The sequence below is a fragment of the Lissotriton helveticus genome, chromosome 9, assembly GCF_964261635.1.
Source record: "Lissotriton helveticus chromosome 9, aLisHel1.1, whole genome shotgun sequence".
Classification (NCBI taxonomy): Eukaryota; Metazoa; Chordata; class Amphibia; order Caudata; family Salamandridae; genus Lissotriton; species Lissotriton helveticus.
Window position 1 is genome coordinate 433,849,420 of NC_136070.1, and position 22,866 is coordinate 433,872,285.

Consider the following 22,866-nt stretch of genomic DNA (forward strand, 5'->3'; position numbering starts at 1 on the left):
TTCATTAACAGCTGGACTGCAACATACTGAATGGACTTGGAAAACAAATTTCCCCTGAAGAAGTCAGTTGTTGACAAAACAGGTGCTGACTAGATCTGAACATTGGCACATTTAATAAAGAAGACTATGAATACAATCATGACTGGACAATTAATTTATTCATTTGAGTGCTCAATGGAGAATTGTTGTATTATGGAATTTCACATTGTACGTGTAATTTGGTGGCCACTTGTACCCTCTTGAAGCACCTGAGAATCCTGGAATTAGCATAAATTTGCCAGACTTTAATAATAAGGAAACTGAGCGCCTGCTCATTCTTAGCCTCCCTTATATAGAACATTCTCACACACAAGCTCATGCCAGGCATATATGTGGCATCTCCATGCACCAACTTCAGAAAACTCTTGGATGTGTTGAAAGTCTAAAGGGGACTAAACCTGCTGTCTGTAACCTGAGAAGAGCCCTGGAGGACTGGACCTGCTCTCTCTTTTTTACCCAGGGCAACAAAGTGGACGTCCAGGGTTATAAGGCTGACCTCCAGTTCAAGGCACAGGGATAAACCAAGCTAAAGAGGCATTTCTTCGAACCACCAAGTAGGCCTAGGTGGTAAACTACGCTCCACTTGCAGAGTTTATCCCACTCCGTGCTCCACATAGAGCATGGGGTTCTGAAAAACGTGTTTTCTCGCTTGCTGCTCACCAATGTTAAGATAGCAAGTGCGAGTGAAATCCCACTGCTAGACCTCCTCCTGGTGCGATTTCTCAACATGGGCGGACTCGGCAGGTTACTACCACACGCTTTGAGAAACCTGCCACTCGTGTTGAGGAAGTAGCTGCTCGAGTAGAACATCTCCTCGAGCAGCAGAAAGAAGCTGCACCCTCTTGTGCTGCATATGGGGCTGTTCATGCTGATTTTGCAGTTTGGGACAAACATCTGGTGCTAAAAAGGAGCACAAGCAGCATGACTTACCGAACTCCACTGCTTGTGAAGCGCGGTGGAGTTTTTTTGTAACTTCGCGGAACTCAGCAAATTCCACTCAGTCTTACCGCCCAACTGTTCCTTGGCAACAGACCGGGACTGTATTTTGCCTGCCAAGTTGTCTAAGTGTCTCCCCTGTGATCCTGGGAAGCTATTGTAGTTTACTCTCATGTTGATTCGGGATTCAGAGGACTGAAGTCAGAAGGAAAAACCTTTGACGTTGTTAGGGTATCTGACCTGCGCTCCATTGTGGTTAGCATTAAATAGCACCTAGGTCCTGTTCTACCCCAACAATTTTGGTGTCATTTTGATTATTACATTTTATTCTATGTTTCTCATTCTTTTTGGAATTTTGATTGTTTTGCCTTTGGGCGGAGCTCGCAGAGTTTCAATCCATGGAATTCCATGGAGTTATATAAAACCTCTGCTTGATACCGCAGAGATAGAGTGCACGTTGCGCTGCTCGCACTGCAATTTAGTGCCAGTAGCACGAGCAGCTCTAGATAATCAACACAAACAGCACCATGCTTGCGCAAGAGTGCACAGTTGTTCAAGTTGATTTTTCTGCAGCTCAAGTAGAAAATCTACTCAAAAGACAGCAAATCGGCTTGAGAGGCAACCATCTGGCCATGACCTCTGGCGACGGCCCATGTGTCAAAATCGCGCTAAGGGATGCCAAATCTCGCTTGCGCTCACCAGCTTGCATTTTTGGAGCTTCGTAGAAAACAATTCTGCCACATGGGGATTGCCTGAATTTGGCCAGATCTCTGCATAACAGAAGTAATGCTGTGTCACCAAATTTGGTCAATTTTATTGATGGAATGTAACATTCCGCCCAACTCTATTCTTTATTACTGTTTTAATACTGCAAAAATGCCTCTAAGTTAATCCTGTTTGCTTTCTGCCATAGCTTCCAGAGGGTTGAGCTCAAAAATGCCTCTAAGTTAATCCTGTTTGCTTTCTGCCATAGCTTCCAGGGGGTTGAGCTCATGTCTATTTAGTGAGATTAGTGTTTCATCCATGTCATCCACTTCCTCAGTGTTATGTGACATTACACATGTGGCAGTGACTTTGCAACATTTAGCATTTCTCACCGAGATGTTTCTAGACACCTGAATCATGATGTTAGGATGCTGAAGACACACTCTAATTAAGGTATTGCACTGAAAACAGCCATGTTTAATCATTGCTTCCTGCAAGTAGTAGGTGTTGGGGAAGGTGTGAGGATTCACCCACATAGGCAATATATGCTGTCAACTGTTCAGGAAAACATGGTTTGCAAAGAGTGTGCAATATTTTGCAGGCTAACTTAGACACCATTTTACCAATGAGCCTTCTTTCTTGTGTACTTCTTATGTATCTTGTCACAACATTTGCCATCAAATACTTAGAGGAACAAAGTGAGTGTTGGATTTTCCTTTTATGATATATCTACTGTGTATCAGCTGGTGGGCACAAACAGGCTATGGGTTTCATCGGTGCATGAACACCATTCCAGAATTGGAAAATCTTATAGAACCTTCTTTCAAAAGTGCCTTTGCAGGAGTGTCAAGGAAAAGGGATGTTGGCAAATGTAAGACTGAGGAATTGGTTGAATTAATGTGACAGTGCAGTTTCTGATATGCAACCTGGCATGACTACTATAGGCTGATAATACCCGGAAGAAAACAAAAGTGCATTACTGATTAATAGCTACCAGTAGTGGATGTTATTGGACATAACTCAAGCATTAGGTCTTGTATCGTCTTCCTGGTGAATTTCTGCCTCTCTGTCCAGCACTGTGCCACTAATGTGGTAAATTCTGTCACTCCTTCTCCCCATTCTTCTCTTGTTGTCTGCAGACAGTATTTTCCTGCTCATCATCATGTAGAGCATAGCCATTGTTTGTGCGTGGGTGAATGAGGTGTGTTTCATTCCGGATGAATTTTAGGAACAGATCTATAGTATCCATTAGAGACTTAAAATTGGCTGTGGTTCGCCACTAGCTCAGGTTGCGATGGCAGCTCGTGATTCAGTGGCTTTCCTCTCTATTCTTACATTTGTGACGCCCAATGAGCATTTTGGGCTCACTGTGTTTTGACTGGATGTGTTTATCCTTCAAACCCTGACCTTGAAGTGCAGAGCATTTGTGACTATATTCTCTCCCTCCCTCCCTTTTTCTCTCTTTCCTTTTTCTCCATGCTCCTCTTTCCTATTCTCCCTCCCCGTCTCTTAATTTGTTTAAATGCTGGCTCCACCTCCCCTCTCCGGCCCCCCACCCCCCCAGTGCTTGCTGTCTCCCATTGCTCTGTCTGATGCCAGCAGCTCTGTCAGTGAATTGACATCTTGGAATGGTTTTTAAAACACTCGAGATGGCTTCCATTACGTGTGCATACCTACACATGTACCTACGCCAAGTGACCGTGTAGGAATGCCTTTTATTTATTAAAATTTATTCCAAAACAGTGGCAATGTGTGTCCTGGCCTGGATTGTTATCTTACAATGCCTGTTGCCAAAAATATGGCAAAGAAAAAAATTGTTGGCAAAGCCAATAGGTATGTCCTCCTGTGTTACAGGCGAGACCTATTGACTAAGCTAATGTTTGCTATACTTAGCATTTTTTTTTCTTTTGCTTCTAATCTTGTTTAGTGACATATTTTCATATTTTTGATTAACATCTAATAGTTTCCATTTTGATGACGTTTGTCAGCCTGTGATGTGCTTCTCAGTTTTGACATTCATTAATACATTTGGGGGCATATGTATCAAGCCCTTTTCCCATTTGCAAATGGGCCGATTCTCAGAATCGGCCCGTTTGCGAATGGGAAAAGGCCTTTTGCAATGTATCATCCCAAAAGGGCATCGCAAATTAGAGAATCGCTAAATTTGTGATTCTCTATTTTGAGATTTCATTTAAGAAATCGCAAATTGCGATCACTTAAATGCAATGTATGAAGCACAGAAAAAGTGCAATTTGGCCTTAAGAAATCGCAAATTACCACCAACTTTAAATTGGTGGTAATTTGCACTTTTTTCATTTTTCAAAATGCCTTGTGGGACACATACATGCCCTTAGGGCATCTGTGTGCGCCACATGTGTAAATATACATATTTCAGGGGTGCAACAGGGTGTCCTTTTGACACCCTGGCACCCTTGAAATTGCATTCTCAATTTGCGATCCTCTAATTGCGAATCGCAAATTGAGAATGTCTTCCCATTCATTCCTGTGGGCCTCCTAGCCCATAGGAATAAGTGGGAAGGTATTCCTTAATTGCCATTCGTAATTTGCTAATCGCAGTTAAGGAATATTAAGGAATCGCAATTATTATTGCGATTCCTACATACATAGCATTTTGCGATTCCTTAATACCAATTTGCTAAAAATCGCTATTAAGGAATCGCAAAAGGGCTTCTTCATACATATGCCCCTTGATCTTTATTTTGTTCTCTTTTGTTTTGCTAAATTGGCATTACACTTTGACCACATTTAAAAATTGTCCGCATTCTTCGTGCATTGTAGGTGTATTGCTTTAATGATTACTGGTTTAGGTACTGAAATGTTGCTTTGTAAAATGTGAGCGTGTGTCTTGGATGAATCTTTTAACTTCCTGTGCTTTATCCCTCAGTGATGGAAGTGTATGAACTTATCAGAAATGGAAAGCTGCAAGAGGCCTATTCAATCATACAACGTATGGAGAAAGAACTTTTAGAAGAAGACACTCCAGAGGCAAGCGACAACAGTTGCTCTGATCATAACAGGAGAGTTAAGGACGTGGAGTATTTGTACAAACATCTGGTGGAAAAGATGAGGGCTGTCATAAAAGACACCCTTGGCAAGGGGTCCCTAGATGCAGAACTATTGAGGGCTGTTGTGAATGTCATTGGTGAAGAAGAGGGACAGTGGATTGACCACCAGCAGATGACTGGAACTCTTTCTAATACTCTGGGGTCACCCAGAAAATGGAAAGACGTCTGGAAGGAAACTGTCGAGGAGAGCGTGAAAGAAAGGATAAACAGCGTCTTGCTGGCATCAGAAAAGAAGGAGTGCGTCGCTCTGCATTTAACGCTTGTGACCAAACGCGTCATTGGGGACCTTCTGAAGGTCAAAGGTCCTGTGAAAACATGTTACACGGAAAACTTTGGAGTCTGCGACACATACATGCATGCGTTCCACCGCATGGTTTCAAGGCACATAACAGACAACCTTTTAAGCAGAAGTCTGGAATTCAAAGATTTGCACTCAGTGCTGGCATGGGTTACCAACACATACCAGTGGTAAGCATTAAATGTTATTTTTGGCTATGAAATAACAACAAAACCCTTTATGATGCTGCGAGCCACATCTGTTAGGCCTATCGCAATATCTCAATTGGGGCTCAGTGGAAGGTTGTAGTCTCTATACCATACTCAGATTGTGCAAAAGTAATAAGGTTTCTGGAGCTAACATTCTAATAGATTTGATTTGTACTTTTTACTATCCATGTTTTAAAAGTTAATTTTGTGTTGGTACTGTGGTTTGTTTACCTCTTAGAAAATTCAGAGCAATATGAATCTTAATAATGTATGGAAATCCCCTCTATGTCTTTCACAACGAGACTGTATGAATTCCGGCCGGTGTCCCTGAACCAAATTCCAGCTATTTTGAGTTTTCTACCCAAAATGGAGAATAGCTGCACAGATGCGGATATCAGGTCCTTCACTATGTATTTTGTCAACTTTCCAGGCAGGAAACTGCAGACATTTTCCACTCACTCTTAAGGCATGTGGTAGGGGCATGGAAGTAGGAGAAGTGTGGCTCAGTGGTTAGAGGCGGCAGACCCGGAAGCTGAGATCAGCCTTGGACCAGGGTTCGATTCCCGGCCTCGGCGGGTCTCGGCTCTAAAATTCCACGGACTCGATAATTCTCGCTCCGGTGCCTACTCGACTCACGGGGTCACACTCTGCGACTCTGGGCAATAGCTTGCTTAATCTCCACTGCAGCCCCTCGCGGCGGGATGCCTGGCTTTCACCTTGTGGATACCCTGCCGGGGTATCTCACAGGGGAATACCAGGACGGGTACCCTAAGCAAGCGCTTAGATACCGTGTCAGTGATTTGCGCTATATAAGTACATGTACGTTTACAAGTATGAGGGTGTCGGGTGGCTGTGCAAGAGTTCGGTGCAGGTCTGTGCAATACTGAGCCTGGAAAACTTTAGAGCAGAAAAATAAGGTCCAATGTCTTCCGTACTGGAATTACTGGGTATTCGTTTTGCGCACCCTATAATTTCTGCCCGGAGACACCTGTAATTTCCAGTGGCGTAATTCTACCAGGAGTTAAAAATCACACAGAAATTGTACCACTTGTAATGAGGGCCAGTGTCTAGTCTCTCTCTTGTCACTTACTTATGTCATGAGGTGTATAAATGCTACAGACTGTTCCCCGTAACCACAGTTACTCCTTTGTGTACCATACCGCCTACCAATCCTAGGTCCCTTCCTTTTTAACTACTGACAGGTTCCCTAACTAAAGAAAGGCACAGTATGCTTCCTGTTATCCACTGACAGCTGGACATTCCACTCTAGTCTTGCTTTTCCGCTCACTTCCTTATATTACGAGGATGTACCAAAGTCCATGGGTTAATATGTAAAGAAATGAGCGCAGGTGCCCAAAGCTCTGCTCAGAAGCCCGTGGCCGGTGCAATTAAATGCCAGCGCCTCAAACACTAGGGCTGGCTAGTCTTTAATCCACCTCATGCCTCTTTAACCCACTATCACACACTCCCTTCCCCTTTATCGCACTCTTGCACATTCCTTTTTTCTACCTTAGCGACAGTTTTCCATTATTCTCTTCCTGTTTCTTTTTTCCTTTCTCCTGCTCTCGGAAATTGTCTGATGTGGAAAAATAAGTGCCGGTGTACTAATAGTGCATATTTTCTCCTGTATCGAGCTGCATATCTCAGATTACGTGGAGGTTTCCCCACAAAAATGTTGCTGGAATTTATTTGGCGAAGTTTGCATGGAGACCACATCCAGTATTACAGAATAAGTATTAACCCTATCTAGGATGACTGGCTCAGTCAGAAATAAGCGTAAGAGATTGGTATTGTATTGTAATTGCATTGAAATTGCATTTATATAGATCTTACTACCCCTGATAAGGCGTTGTAGCATTTTTTCGGCGATTAGCATGCTACTCTTGAACCCATGAAGGATTATTGGTGAATTAGTACAGTGAACTATAAAAGTAATTTGAGTGGTGGATATGTTAGTCAGTTATTTGGATTGAGAAGGATAGTTAAGGGATAGAAGAGGGAAAAGGTATGTATTTATAAAGCGCTTGCTACCCCTGATGAGGTGTTGAAGCGCAGTTTCGATGAGTAGCACACTACTCCAGAACCCAAACAGGATTAGTGGTAATTGCTACAGGGAAATATGCAATTAATTTGAGTGGGGCACGTGTTAGGCTGGTATTTGGATTGAAAAGGAATAGTGGAGGGATAAAAGAGGGAAGAGTCTAGACTTTTCTTTTTAAAGTTTATAGCTGTATGAAGGGGTTTGGGGTGAGTAAAGGGGATTGGATGGGAGTTAGTATTGGGAAATATGAAATTAATTTGAGAGGTGGAAATGTTATTCTGTTTTTTGGATTGAAAAGAAATAGTGGAGGGATAGAAGAGGGAAGGAGGGATAGAAGAGGTAAGGGTCTAGAATCATGCTATGGATTCCAAACGCTACTGTTAATACACTGCTCATCTAAAATATCTTTAGGAAATCGAGAGTAAGAAGAAAACAATGTGCTGACGCAGCATTATGGTGATGGTCAACTTTCTGGTCTCTGCAATAGATTGGGGTGCAAAAAGTCACAGTAAAATAAAAGCCTGATTGAATTAGATTTTTTTTTAATCTCCAAAATGCCTCAAGGCTCTGGCGTCTGATAACATCTTGGAGGAATTTCCCATTTTTACCCAGTTTACAAGTCTCTGTGCCCGATTTACAAAGCTATTTGCATATGTATGTTTTGCCACTATAAGCCAAAAAACCTACGGAAATTCAGAAAATGTTGTTTTGCACTCATGAAAGGATTTGCTCACTCATCGAGTTTCATGTGAGTTATCCTGTACAGAGGGCAAGGAGTGAATTTAGAGTGGACGTTCCAGGGGTGAAACACCCATTGACGTTGATTCACCAAAATGCCAGGGGTAGCAGAAGTGACGTAATTTACCCTTTGACCGTAATGATGTCACAGGAAGTGACATCAAATAACTTTTGACCAGGCATTGTTTCAAGAAGTGATGTCGCAAAACCTTAATCCTGATGACATCACAATAATTAACATTGCTGAAGTGACATAATTGCATAATCCTGATGACTTCACAATAATAATTAACATCGCTGAAGTGACATAATTGCATAATTAATAATATATATTTTTCTATGGAAGAAAAAAGGGTGGGGGTTCTTTTCCCTGAGAAAATGTTTTAAAAAGGGCTTTATTAGTGCATTTTAATACACAAATTTTCACATAAATTCGCTTAAAAGCCAAAGTCTTTAAAAAACAGTCACTAAATATTCGAGTCCTTTCATAGTGTGCCAAGCTACTGAAATCTGACAGTCCCCATAAGTTCACCCAATTATGTTATCAGAATGTCCTGTGGGTTCCCCGTTATGTCAAAAATAATTACCTCCATTGCTAGGACTAGCATTGTGTCATGGTGGCCCCTTTTGCCCAAACATTACATTCAATATGCCAGTGCCAGACTTTTCCTAATACTGCTTCTCTTACACTATGAGGTCCCTTATGTCAAAGGTTATGTCTAGTATGACAAGGGCCATATTTTGTCATGGATGACCCCATGACCTTGCCACAGTTGTCTTCCCATATGCCAAGAGTTTTCCCCAATGTGCCATCATAAGTAATTTGCCACAGATGTCAACTATGCCTAGAATTTCCTCCAGGAGGCCAGCACTGGCATTTTTTCATGGATGCTCCATGCCAAAATTTACCTGTAGAGTGCCAGCAGTAGCATTTTGCCGAGGATATCCCATATGCAAGCATTGCCTCTAGTATTCTAGTGCCAACATTTTGTCAAGGGTGCTTTTATAAGTCAAGAAGCATGACAGGTCCAACATCGGATCTGCAAGCATAATAGCACATGCTCACTTACATTTACTTATTCACACGCATTCTATCATTAGCACTGGTTTGCATTCATTCATTTTCAACTACTCTCATTCACTCACTCTCACTTTGAATCGCTCTTTTGCAGTCTCTCACTCCCGCTTACTTTGACTCACTTATGCTTACTCATTTTGACACACACACATCCACGATCCCATATACACACATACATACTCACACATATACATATACACACTCTCTCGACGAAACTCACTCTCACCCACATGCACGCACACAACATATATTAAAACCATTTTATTTTTCTTATTTAAGATGCCAGTGAAGGTCCAGGTCTTGCTGCTCCACTTTTTATTACACTAAAAGTGAACAATAAACTATTCTTACCTATTAATGTAATAAAAATGAGCAAAAAACGAGTTTAGAGCCAGACTCTGATAATGCGAGACACCACTGTGTTCTTGGCACTGATTTTGCCACCTCTGAGCCCAGGGGTCGCAAAGGCAGTGCCAGGCGTAGCAAGGGCCAAGCTAGGGGTCGTAATTGTGACCCCTGGTGATCCCTTAATAACGGCCATGGAAATGCCCAGTGAGTTTGCGAACACCCATAAATGTACATCTTTGTGGATGTTCACAAACTCCTCTCCAACTCCTTCCAACACTGTCAAAGGTGATACATGTACTTTTGACAAGAAGTATATCTGTTTCCTGGGTGGGAAGGGGATATGCAGCCCCCCAAAATTAGTGAAGGTCTAGGAAAAGGGATTTCTCATCAGGGAGAAAGAGCCATCACATGGAGAAAAAATTTGAACAATTTTGCAAGCGCATTTGCTTTTATGTGAATGTCAGTAATCCGCACCCGTGAAAAGTTGTAAGGCCATAGGTGCACGTGTTTGACTTTCTTTAGAAGTGCACCCCCTCCTTTGCAATAGTGCCTGATACTCTTTTCCTTGCCCTAATCTTATGTGTGTAGGCAGAGGTTCAGGTTTACTAAGTTTACAGTTACAAGGGATCGTTGGAACAAAAAATTCAGTGACAGTGACTTCATGATGCAGGAGACAGATTTTGCATATTCATTGCCACATTAGTTGCATATACCCACTGTAACTGCTTTGTAAATCAGGTTCTCTGCGAATATAATTTCTTTTAACTGCATAATTTGGGGGCCGATTCAGATTCGAGGAAAAAAGTTTCCGTACGAATCGTATCCGGAGCCCTCTCCCTACGAATCGCATACGTCCGTCCGAATCCCTTAGTACGATCCGTATCTCGTCAATCCGTCCGAATCGTCACGAACCGTACGAATTGCAAGGCAGAAACCGTACGACACGGACCCTCACAGTAAACCGTACGATTCGTAAACATGCCGTACGACCCGCCGAGTACGATCCGGACCGGGGTATGAGGACGCGATTCGTGCGGTCCACGTCAGGTAAGGGCGATTCGTACGGACAACCACACAATCACATACGCACCATACGGTACGTACACCCCGTGATCGCAGGGGTACGGTGCATACCCCTGCGATCATGGGGTGTACGCACTGTGCCCCATGATCGCAGGGTGTACGCACCGTACACCCTGCGATCATGGGGTATGGTGCGTACACCCCATGATCGTGGAGTACGGTGCGTACACCCCATGATCGCAGGGGTACGAATCGTACCCCTGCAGACATGGGGTGTATGCACCATACCCAGGGGGGGGTTGTTCCGTACCTGTTTCGACGCGTACTTTGCTTCTCCGGACGTTTTGGGCTCCCGTAAAAAAAGCGTCGTACGGTGCGTACCCGACACAAATCGTACTTGCTGGGTCAGGAAAACCTGCTTCGAACCATACGGATGTCGCGTACAGCAGTTTCCGAGGGAGAATCGTACGGAGATTAGAGTTGTACGGTCTTTGTACGATTCGTACGGAGTCCTGCTCCTGGTACGAATCGTACTTCATCGTACGTATGGGGGAGGTTGTAGGGTACGATTCGTATAGGAAAAACGCTCCGTACGGCTTTTGGGAGAGGGTTTTCCTGAATCGGAATCTGCCCCTTAGTGTTGTCCAAGTGTTGCAAGTGCCCGTTCAATTATTTGCTATTAGAACTCGGGCCACGTGTACTAACATTTATGTTTGCGTTTTCCTAATAGCACATTTTTGCAATTCACTATTTGGAAATCGCAAACATCTATGTACAACAGTGTGTTTTACACTGTTTGCAATTCTAAGTTGGTCGCAATTGACCTCATTACTATTTATGACGTAGGTCGCAATTTGCGACCCATTGGGAATCACTGAAAACACATGAATGGTGGCCTGCTGGGGACAGCAGACCGCCATTTCTGTGTTTGCATTTAAATAAAGCAAAATATTTTTTTTAATGCAGCCCGTTTTTGAATTTGGTGGTAAAAAGCTAATGTTTTGTGACCGCTTTTCAGTTGCAAAATATTCATACATACCACTATTAGGAAGTGACGCTCTTAACACGCCCCTTCCTAATACTGAATCGCGAACCTATTTTGCGATTCCTTAATGGGTTACCGAATAGCAAAATTGGGTAGGTACATAGAAAAATACTTTTCACCGGTCGCAACTGGCTTGCGACCAAGAAAAAGCAACGTACATGTGGCCTTCTGTCCCGTCTCGAGGCATAATGCTGTTAAAACAGGGTGAAAGCAATCAGGTTTTTTTTAAGGTATTCTACTGTTTTTACTGTTATCTTTTAAACTGACATTGTGTACCCAGAAGAGGAGAAATTCAGTTGTTAGAGACCGATTAGAATACAGTCTGAAGACACAGAGAACAAATCAAATACATTCTCTGTGATTATTTTACATATATATGAAAAGGCTACTCTTAATGTATCTTTTCCTTGTTTTTAGTGAAAGCCTCATGGGTAATCCTGATCTGAAGCCAGAATTCAATACCGAAATTCTTGGTCCTTTATTAGATGCTGATGTTTTGGACAAATTACAGAGTAACTATCTCATATCGTTAAAGGTAAGACTTTGTTACAGGTGCACCGTCTTTCAAGTACGAAAGGGGTTTGTATAAATATCCCTGAGATGAGAGAAATCATCACTGTGTTATCACGGGCACAGACTTGCTAAGGTTTTCTAGTGTTCTATGTTTAGGACGTATGTATTGTATGCATCCACATTTCATACTAGTTGTAAAGTAAAGAGGTCAGCAAAATGTGGAATGTGAAAAAAATATGCTGGTAGAATGATCAGATGTATTCCAGTTGGTGTGTTCCGGTGAAGGGCAAACATCTTCCAAAAATTACAGTGAACTATCAAGCAAAGAATTCAAATCCATCCCTTCCTACCCAGGAGGATGCATTTTCTGCTGGGTTCCATCTACTCTTGAGAACATTGTGCAATATATGGGGAACAATTGTATTTTTTAGAACATATATGTTCAAAATAGTTGTTTTTTAAAACGTGACTTGGAAGTTATATTCACAAGATGTTCTAGTATTGCAGGGTGTCACAGTACCTAGAAGTATTATATTTCAGTGGCTGTACCAATATATGTTTTGTCACCTACCATTGGCTTTCTCAAGGCTAAAGGGATTCCGTCTAGGGAAAGAGTACAGGTTTTAACACAAACATTATTGGTAGCTCTCTCAGTATGTCCGAAAAGTACAACAAAGGTCGAGTATTCTGGACTGAACCATATTTGGTTAGCCCAGTACATAAACCCATCCCATATAAGTGTCAGCAGGCTAAAGTATTCTAAAAAGAGATGGCCCTTTGAATGCGTGTTTTTGAGCTGCACTGAACCAGAATGAACACAGGAGGCACAGGATGCATCTCAACACCCTACTCTCGAGATGCATTCCCCTTCACCTGAGTGGTGGTTTTCTGGACAACAAGATCACTACGTCATAATTCAACCACACACTAGAGTACTCCGTTTCTGGCTGTGTGTCAGAATATCAACAACAAAAATATTTCCTGACATAAATATCATGGCTGAAATATCGTTTACAAAAACATCACTCCATTGGTTGTAGATGTTCTATTATTAGCTCCAGAGGCCACAATCTTTGTGCGTAATATTTACGACACAATAATTTTATTAAAGCAATACTTAGGCTATGATATTTTGGTACCATATCCTGTTGCCTTCAGGTAGCCATTAAACGGACTGAGCGTTGCACCAAAATAGTCTGAACTCACCCACGTATTCACTTCAAAACTTCTACCATTAAGCATCAGTAGCTGCTTTTATTTGTCATGTTCATTAAAATACTTTTCTCAGTTATTGGCATATGTGTAGCTGCTGCTCTTTTGCCCGTAATTAAAAAAAGCAAATGTAATGTGTATGGCACAACATTAAAACATGTCTTGTCACATCCCATCCTTTCCAGTTTTCACTGTTGAGGTGGGGAGGGTTTTGCTAGGCAGCAACAAGGGGAAATGGTTTTCCAGTTGGTATGTATATGGTCTTGCTTCTAATCCCGTGATCATTTTCACACTGCAATTAATAATATCTGCAGTGTCTGTAATATCTGGTGCCAAATTACTTCTTCACAAATATAGCTTGCTTTAAAGTTATACATAAGGACATCAGACCCCAAATGCTGTCAAAGTGCTGTAGAGTTGATTATTGAAATTTTGATCACCGTGATAAAGAGTAGTCACAGATGTCCAGATTTTCCAATCATAACATGGAATATTATTGTCCATTTTAAAAAGACAGAAGTCTGCACCTATTCGTGTATGCCAATTTGCAGTTATAGATTTAGAACTTTATTTGAAATTCAGGCGACACATTTTTACTATTTCATATTAAAATGCATGCAGGAAAATATGGGCATCCTAAGAATGTGGCAGAATGTGAGTGCCCACAAGTACACAAGGTGCAGAACTGCATAAAACTCTACTACACACTTTCAAATGAAATGTTCTTTCTCGATGGAAAAGGTGACAGGATGTCTCTGCTCTATTAAGAGCACTTCTAAGGTTTAACACATTGAATTTGGGCTCCTTTTTCCTTGCCCTCTGCAATGGAAGTTTGTAGCTGCCTGAGAAGTTTAGAGTTAGGATCGATTACAATTTCATACTTACAGTGTAGCCCATTTACCCACACAGTAAAACTCTGAGTCAGTAGATGGGATAAAGTATGGATTTATTACAAATTCAAAGTCAAGCTAATATAAATCAGTCTCAGAAACATAGTATAAAAATATAGAATCACTAATGGATATCCAAAACGTCTGACAAAATGTATCCTCAATAACAAAAAGCAAATGAGGAATTCCGTAGCTGCATTGCAGAGAATGAGAAATAAAGTCTGGTGAGTAGATTGGAAGTTTTGAACCTCCTGCCTATACATGAGGTTGTCTAAGAAAATCTATTAAGCCCTATTCTAAACCAGGAATCAGGAAAAATCCTATTTAAGTCAGGGAAGCAGAGAATGGTGTTAGCATAGCAGAACCTCTATAGAAGTTCTCTAAAGAGAAAGAATAATAGCATGAAGCCACACAACAGAGATGTCGCCAGGAGGTTTGTACCTCTCAGAGTCTAAAGGGAATCTGAATAAAGCTGAAGTATAATCCTGAATTATACCTACAACAGAACCTTCGAGAATCCCATGATACATTATTTTCCATCTTCAAACACCAAAACTTGGCAACTACACTCTAGATTTCCTTCCTTTGGTCCACATATTAGAGCGTCCTTGGAATTCTCCAGTCTCCCTAGTCCACACAAAACAGTTGTCCTCCCTTGATTTGTTAAAGCTTCTTGTCCTTACCAAAACATACTAATTTCTAGGCTCACTATCTCTTTCATACAATGTGCTTTTCTTTAACCATAAGCTCATGCAAATGCTCCTATAGAGGAGAGGAAAACATTGCATCGAAAGAAAACATTCATGTTAAAAGTTAAACATTAAGAAATCCAAATGCTTAAGGCCTTCGATCAACTTAGTGACGCAAGCATTTCCGTTCACGTTTTAATGCATGATTACAGATGCATATATGGTTAAACAATATAGTTGTAAAGCGCTATTGAAACGGATACATTTTGAATTTAAATAAATTCAGGGTATTATTTAAATGAATACGCAAATATATAAGAATTACAATATTATTCAACCCCCAGAATTGCAGATATATGTGAGAACTGCAATTTGTTGTTACTGTAAGGGAAAAAGCAAATATGGACACTCATATAAATGTCAAGTTTGCACAGTGAATGCTCTTTCTGTAACTGTTCAAACGCACTACATTACATGAATAATGTTGTCACACAAATATATAAAACCATTCGTAAACATATATGTGGCCTAGTCAAACATGAGCCAAAATGATGCTGCCCCTGTCCCCCCTCTGATGGCAAATCAAGCTATCACAGATTACAATCTGATATTATAAGATGGACCATTTAAAAAACCTTGTTGTCTTGAGCATCTTTTGCCTAGAATCCTCTAGACGCTTCATGTCATCATAAACTCATAATATTTACTCTGACTTTCCTCTAACTCCACATCTGCTCTCTTCCTTTTTTTTTTTTTTTTTTTTTTAAAGACTTTATTGTAAGTATGCCAATAATACAAGGTAGTAGTCAGCGAATCAACAGTTACTGTTACACATGCGATATCACCTCTATGAATGTACACAGCTGTTTAGCTGACAACTCTCTGGTCCGGCAGCAAATTCGAACAATGTTGCTAGGCAATACATAAGTAGTCTCGGATCATGCATCGTCTCATTTTTATATAAATCAAACAAAACTTTAGACTCTTACAGATCAAATAGTCATCGTTAGACATTTCGTGGCATCTCTGTCGCCACTTGCCGGTGTAGGTGTTGCAGTATGTGTCCTAATCCCCTCCTGAGCTCTAGGCCGGGCGTTCCCCATGTCATACGGTCGCTATCTTCCCTTCTGCCCCTGTCCCACCTCCCAATGTTCATTCATCCAGTTCCCCTTCATCTCCCGAACTGTCTTCCACTTCCTCAGAAAGGGGTTCACACAGTCCCCCTCTATATCTATTCCATGCTTTCCAGATCTCGTTCCATTTGCGAGGGTTGGCTCTCAGTTTGTACACTGCCCGTTCAGTTAACATGAGTTTATCCATCGTTCTGCACCACAGTGTCAACGTAGGTATGTCAGGCACTCCCCACCGCTGCGCGATGTCTCGCTTGGCTACCATGAGCCCAATAGTTATCCACTGCCGCTTCCGATGTGTCAAGTCGGTTCCCTCCCACACATTCAGCAGACACACACGCGCATCTGGCGTCAATGAGGTATCAAGGGTTTGGGAGATAGTGCGCATGATCTGTTGCCAATATGTCAAAATAATGGGACAATCCCAAAGTGTGTGCAGTAATGTCCCCTCCTCCCCACATCCCCTAAGACAATACGGGTGTTCTGCCCTGTGCATTCTATGCAGGGCGGTTCTGGTGTAGTATACCCTGTGAAGTATTTTGAATTGTATCAGTCGGAATCGAGCTGAAACGCCCGCCTCTCGAGGTGATGCTAGTGCGGCGTTCCAGTCTGTCTCATCCATGGCCCCTAATTCAGTTTCCCACTTCTCCCTCAGCTTGAGCAGGGGGTCTGGGAGATTATTCAGCAATTTACGATAGGTGAGTGAGGTGGCACCTGTTTGCATAAAATCTGTGAGCAGTCTGTCTTCCAGAGGCGAGGAGTCCGGGACAGTCGACCCTGGCTCAATCGCTGCCATCAATGCATGCTTTATTTGTAAATATCGGTACGTTTCATTGGGGCCCAGCTCGTATTGCTGCTGTAATTGGGAGAAAGGGATCACACCCGTAGCGGTCCAGGGATCTCCCACTGTTGAGATTCCAATGGTGTCCCACTGATTAAAGCCTTTGTATGTCCGTAGACAGCCTAGGCGCTTGGTGTCCCATAATGGAGTGAGCTTAGTTATGACCCCTTTCCATTTAAGTCGCAACGTCGCCCTGTGCCACAGCGATACGGTATGTTTGGTTGGGCCGAACAGCGTCGCCATTTGGCTAGAATTGTAGAGAGGAGCCAACATGCTGCGCGTTCCTAATTGCGCTCTATCTGCTAAATATGCTGGGTCAGCCTGTGGTGCGTGGATCCACTGATTAATGACTTTGAGCTGTGAAGCCCAATAATAAAGCTGCATGTTTGGCAAAGCTATCCCTCCGTCGTACCACCCACGATTGAGTTTGGCATGTGCTATTCTGGGAGGGCGTTCTCCCCACAGCAGGTCCGTCATCACCGCCGTTACTTTCCGGAAATAGGAAGGCGGTATCAAGACCGGAGTGTTTTCCAGTACATATAGAAGGCGCGGCAGAGCCATCATTTTGAATAATGCCGCGCGTCCCAGCAGTGTGAGAGGCAGGGCTTTCCAATGTCTCACGTCCGCCTTCAGGCGGGCAAGTGGGGGCAACAGGTTCTTATCATAGAACACATCCACCTCACAGGCAATGTGTATACCCAGATACTTAAATGAGGTGGTGGCTATCATCAACGGACAGCTATCAGGAAGAATGGGTAGCGGACCTTTCAGGACATAAATGACAGATTTTGTCCAGTTGATTGTGTATCCGGAGGTCTGACCATGAGCATCACAGATCTCCAAAAGCTGTGGAATACCAGCCATCGGGTCCGATAGGTACACCAACATATCGTCAGCGTACAGGGAGACTCTATCCTCCCATCCATCACCCCATTGCAGTCCTTTCAATAACGGGGTAGTCCAAAGGGCGGAAGCCAGAGGTTCCAGTACTAGTGCGAACAGTAGGGGGGATAGCGGGCATCCCTGGCGCGTCCCCCTAGCCAGGGGGATCGTACGGGAGACGTGGCCGTTGACCGTTACATGTGCTACAGGGCTCGCGTATAACAATTTAATCCAAGAAAGGAACTTGGGGCCGAAGCCCATGCGAGCCAATACCGCAAACATGTACTGCCATTCCACCATGTCAAATGCCATTCTGGCATCCAATGATAGTATGGCCGCTGGTTCCGATAGTCGATGGGCTCGCGCCAATACTCTGTGCACCCGCCGGAGGTTCAGTGTTGTGCTTCTATGTGGCATAAAGCCCGACTGATCCGGGTGGATTAAGTGCGCCAGGTACGGGAGCAGTCTGTTTGCTAGAAGTTTCGCCAGAATCTTCGCCTCGGCGTTAAGCAGGAAGATTGGGCGGTATGACGTACAGTCTATGGGCGGTTTACCTGGTTTTGGGATGGCCACTATGGTTGCCACCCGTTGATCTAGGGGTAAAGTCCCCACCTCCCGGCATTCCGTGAACATGGCCAGCAGAGGAGAGCTCAGGGTGTCCGTCATAGCCTGGAACCACTCAATCGGAATCCCATTAGGGCCCAGCGCCTTGCCTGTGCGCAATGCGCCTATCGCCGCTCGAATCTCGTCCTCCGTCAGATCTGCCTCTAGATCAGTAACTGCTTCCGGAGGTAGAGTCTCGACCCGTGCATCCTGAAGCGCCGACATTGCCGCTTCAGCCGTAACCATGGCTCTGGGGGTGTAGACATCTTGGAAGTGATCAGCTAAGATTTCTATAATCTTAGAGGGACATGAGTGAAGTAAGCCGTTTGAGTCCTTTAGTTGCAAAATGTGCCTAGTGCCCTCTTTTTTTTTATCTAGCCATGCTAGTAGTTTACTGGCCTTGTCCCCTATGTCATATACCCTATGTGTAGTCGCCTCAATATTGCCTAGTGTTTGTCGCCTGAGGAGATCGTCATGTAATTGCTGGCAAATGTGGAGTGAATGAAGTGTGTCCTCTGACGGGTGCGCCATATGGGCCGTATTTGCTTGTTCTAGCTGCAGTTCCAGATTTAACTGCTCCTGCTTTTGTGAGCGCTTGTGTCCTGCTATTGTTGTGATCGCCTGCCCCCGTAACACTGTTTTGTACGCTTCCCAGAGGGTCGTCGGGGAGGCCACTGAATCTGAATTCTCCGAAAAATAGTACCTAGTTGTCCTCTTCAGATCCTTACGGATGCGAGGTACTTTAAGGTACCCCGGGTAAATTGGGTAGATTCTCCTTCGGGCAATCGCCGAGCATGTCAGATTCATCGTCAAAGGGGAGTGGTCTGAGATACCCCGGGGCCCTATCCTCACATCAGTAATCGCGAGGCGGCCGTCCCCCAGTGTAAGGAAATAGTCAATACGGGACAGACAGTTGTGAACGGCTGAATAATAAGAGTATTGCTGATCCTCGGGGTGCAAGCACCGCCATATATCTACTAGACCCTGTGCTTCCAGGAACTCACCGAATCGGGTTGGACCGGATGTGGGCGCCCGAGCCGGGAACCTATCTCGCGCAGCGTCAGCCACCGCATTAAAGTCCCCTCCCACCACTAGATCTCCATCAGGGAGTTCTAACAGGAACCTTCCCAGGTCCGGAAGTGCGGCCGCATGTAGCGCTGGTGGGATATAGACAGACACCACGTTAAGGGGTGTTCCCTCCCATTGTCCACATACTGCTGCAAAGCGGCCATGAGCGTCAGTCTTAGTAGTCTGTAAAATAAATCGGGATGACTTCTTCATCCAAATGCCCGTTCCCCTGGACCCTGACGTGAAGTCTGAGTGTACTAACATGCGGTACCCTCGCCTATCTAGAGCCCTGCTGGCCGCTCCCACTAGATGAGTTTCCTGAAGGAGCTCTCTTCCTTTTTACTCCTTGTTTAACTTGTATCTACTTGTATCCCTGAAAGATCATAAGTAGGAATATTGTACAAAGGGAAATTATCAAAAGATGTTTCAAAATGGCTCCCAGAATTCCACTTCCCAAGCTTCCAAACCATTTGCCTACAGCAGAAAATCCATTCCCAATGTGTTCCCAAGCACATGTTGCTTCGAACTCTCTCAAATCTTTTGTCAACCCATATATATTCCAAATACATTTCTCTAGATCTTTACTTTTGTCTGGGATGTAAGTATAGCATTGCTGAATTTTTAACATCCTATAGACTACTCCCTCTTTTGCGAGTAAACAGTATGAAGCAAATCGGTTCTGTAAAACCACAGACCTTATCGCACCATCTCGTTATTTACAAGCAATAAAACATTTACAGTACTAGTTGCCATTTTATCCACTTTTGCAGACAGCTTTCTACTTTTCAGATCATTCAGAATTGCACCTACAGACGGGATTTTGGCACCATAAATATCTGCTACTACTTCTGCTGCGCTAACTCCTCGTCTAGTTCTATGCTTTATTTTCCACAGAGGATCATTAAAATGTTCCACATGGGAAATCTTCAGGAAAACTATACCAAGATAACATTTACCATGCCATCCATGGGGCAATTTAAATTGTGCATACTGCCCACAAGTAAAGTACACTCCAGGAATTACAGGATTGTGTCCCTCCAAGAAAAGATCATTATTGCCCCTCAAATTGAAAGTATGTTCTCATTTGGTCTGCCCTAAAAATAATGGGTCTATATAACTCTGATCAAAGTGCATACCTAACTTTCCCTTATGTTGCCAATCTAACGTCAAGGCAGGAGCATTTCCCTTCATCTAATGTTCAGTTTCACCACTCCACTTGTGGTGTTTCTTGAGATCTTTATCAGTTCCAGATTTGGACTCTAGATCTCTCCTCCTGTCTTCCATTAAATTCAAGAATTCTATCTCCACATCTGACATTGAACAAGTCAAATTATATCTATATGCATAGGCAGTGTCTAGTGACTCAAGAGATGCAAACTATTTGCCTGCTATCTCTGCACCTTTGAAATATTCAAATGCTTGAACATAGGGAGTTCTAAAAGCACAAATTTTTAATTAAAAAAATAATATTGGAAATTCCATACATCAATGGACTATCGTGGTAGGTTGTGCCCTCTACAACAGAAGCAGGCAACTGGGTACAAATGTAGCAATCTCCCGCATTCATAGTGTCAATATATTCATAACACAATCTAAAATAAGAGTTTGAAGAGAAATCTCCCCTTAATAGATCAGTGTGCAGTTTCTTAGCTTCGAAGAACTGTAGGTCACTATCAGCTGAATGTGACTGTAGTAGTAGAAACAGCAGGCTTGATTTTTCCTGACCTACATGTAACTGAAAATAACCTGTAAGGAATCAGATTAGTACTACAACTACAGCTATCAGTGTGCCTGCTATGATGTATTTATGCCTATTAGCCTTAGCATAAGCTACTATTTTTTTGTTGGAATCTAAACCTTTGGGTGGAATGTAGCACCTGCGGAGTCTTCTTTTTCAGTTTCCACCTGTTCAAGCAGCAAAACCAAAGTTCAAATGATAGGCAACAAGAATATGTACAAAGATCTTTGTCAGTTTCCTTAGCCCTGCTTCATGTTCTTCTAAAGGGCAACCGTAGGCTCCTTCAGCAGCCTTAGACCTCAGTACTCTTTTTTTTACTTCCCTACAAAGTCAATTTAAATGTCTATGATAATAAACAGTTCAAGTTCATTACCAATCAGTTCCAGAATGTAATGTTTCAGTTCATCGACTAACACAGGAAATTCATTTGCATCCGAGAAATGAAATTTGGCCATATCCAGAATATGGTGTCCCAAGGCACTCAATTTCACTAACAAAAGAAGTACAAAAGTAAGATGGAACTGGAGATCAAGGTCCCGAAGTTTCAATTGAACTTTCAAAGTGATCCCAAAATTCCCAAAACTCGTTCTACCTGTCATTTGCATGGAAGTAAGTCCATTCAGCCGAAAACTACCTCTCACAGGGCACTCTTGCTCGCTTTGACTTTCTGAGGGCAGTCTCTTCTCCTCCTCTATCACCTAGATCAGAATCTCAGTATCCTCAGGAATGACAGGCAGGTCACCTTCTCCTTGCGAGACCAATCTGCCCCTCTCCTGCCTTCTTGCCCAACGTTCTCCTGCAGTCACCTGCAGTTGCACAGCACTAGGTGCTTTCTCGTTGTCAGAGTCTGGCTCAGTCACACCCACAGGACTAACCTCTCCTTCGGTTTCAACAACCGACTCTCCAGGACCCCCCTTAGGCCAAAGAAGTGCTGTTTCTGCTTCCTGAAGGCACCCTACAGCTTGACAAACCTGCTCCTGTGATCTCTCAGCCACCACTGGTACTTATGGAAGAGTTGCTGTTATATCATCAAGAGGGGCACAGAACCCGGCATATATGTGTAGCATGCACCCAGTTGGGGAGACCTCCGCACCTCACAGCAGTCGTGGTGACTAAGATCATCTAGAATCACCCACACTAGTGAGGATCCAGACAATTTTTTCAGATGTTTTTTTTTTCACCAGGACCCAGTCACTGGGGTTAAGGTCGTGGCACTGCTCCTGGTGAGATGGGGATGTGGCAGCTCCAATCTGATGAGACACAGAACGCACCACATCAGCCAGTCCTTCCAGTAGTCAAGTATCAGGTTATCAGTAATGTTCACAAGAGCATTTGCACGCACAGCTGGCTGTCTCATTGCCCTGCCCTTGATAATATCATGGGGGGACAATCCTATTCTATGATTAGTTGTGCTGCAGAGACTCATCAACACAAGCGGAAAAGCATCAGGCCATTTCAAAGACGTAGAAGCACACATTTTTACTAGGCTGGATTTCAAAGTCCCATTGACCAGCTCCACCAGACCTGAAGCCTCATGTCAGTAACTACAATGCAGTCTCTGTTCAACTTGTAAAGCTGCCTACAGCATCCTTAGTATGTCATTGTTGAAGGGCATGCCTCAGGCAGATTCCAAAGATGTGAAGCCAAATCTGGGTCTTAACTCCCTTAACAAAAGCTGTGCTACTGTGAGACTGTTTTTCCTTCTTGTGGGGTATGCCTCAACCCAAAGTGAAAAGATGCCCACATCAACCAACATGTACCTCAATCCATTGCAC

The 22,866-nt window shown here is 43.2% G+C and overlaps 1 protein-coding gene across 2 annotated transcripts in view; it reads left to right on the forward strand.

Moving 5' to 3' along the window:
• The window catches only part of EXOC3L4 (exocyst complex component 3 like 4), a 482,394-nt gene that overhangs the window by 90,380 nt on the left and 369,148 nt on the right, over positions 1-22,866 (forward strand). For both annotated transcript variants that reach the window (XM_078660229.1, XM_078660230.1), the window contains exons 3-4: positions 4,586-5,234; positions 11,943-12,060. In XM_078660229.1, coding sequence (XP_078516355.1) covers positions 4,586-5,234; positions 11,943-12,060 — 767 coding nt within the window. The remainder of the gene's footprint in view (positions 1-4,585; positions 5,235-11,942; positions 12,061-22,866) is intronic.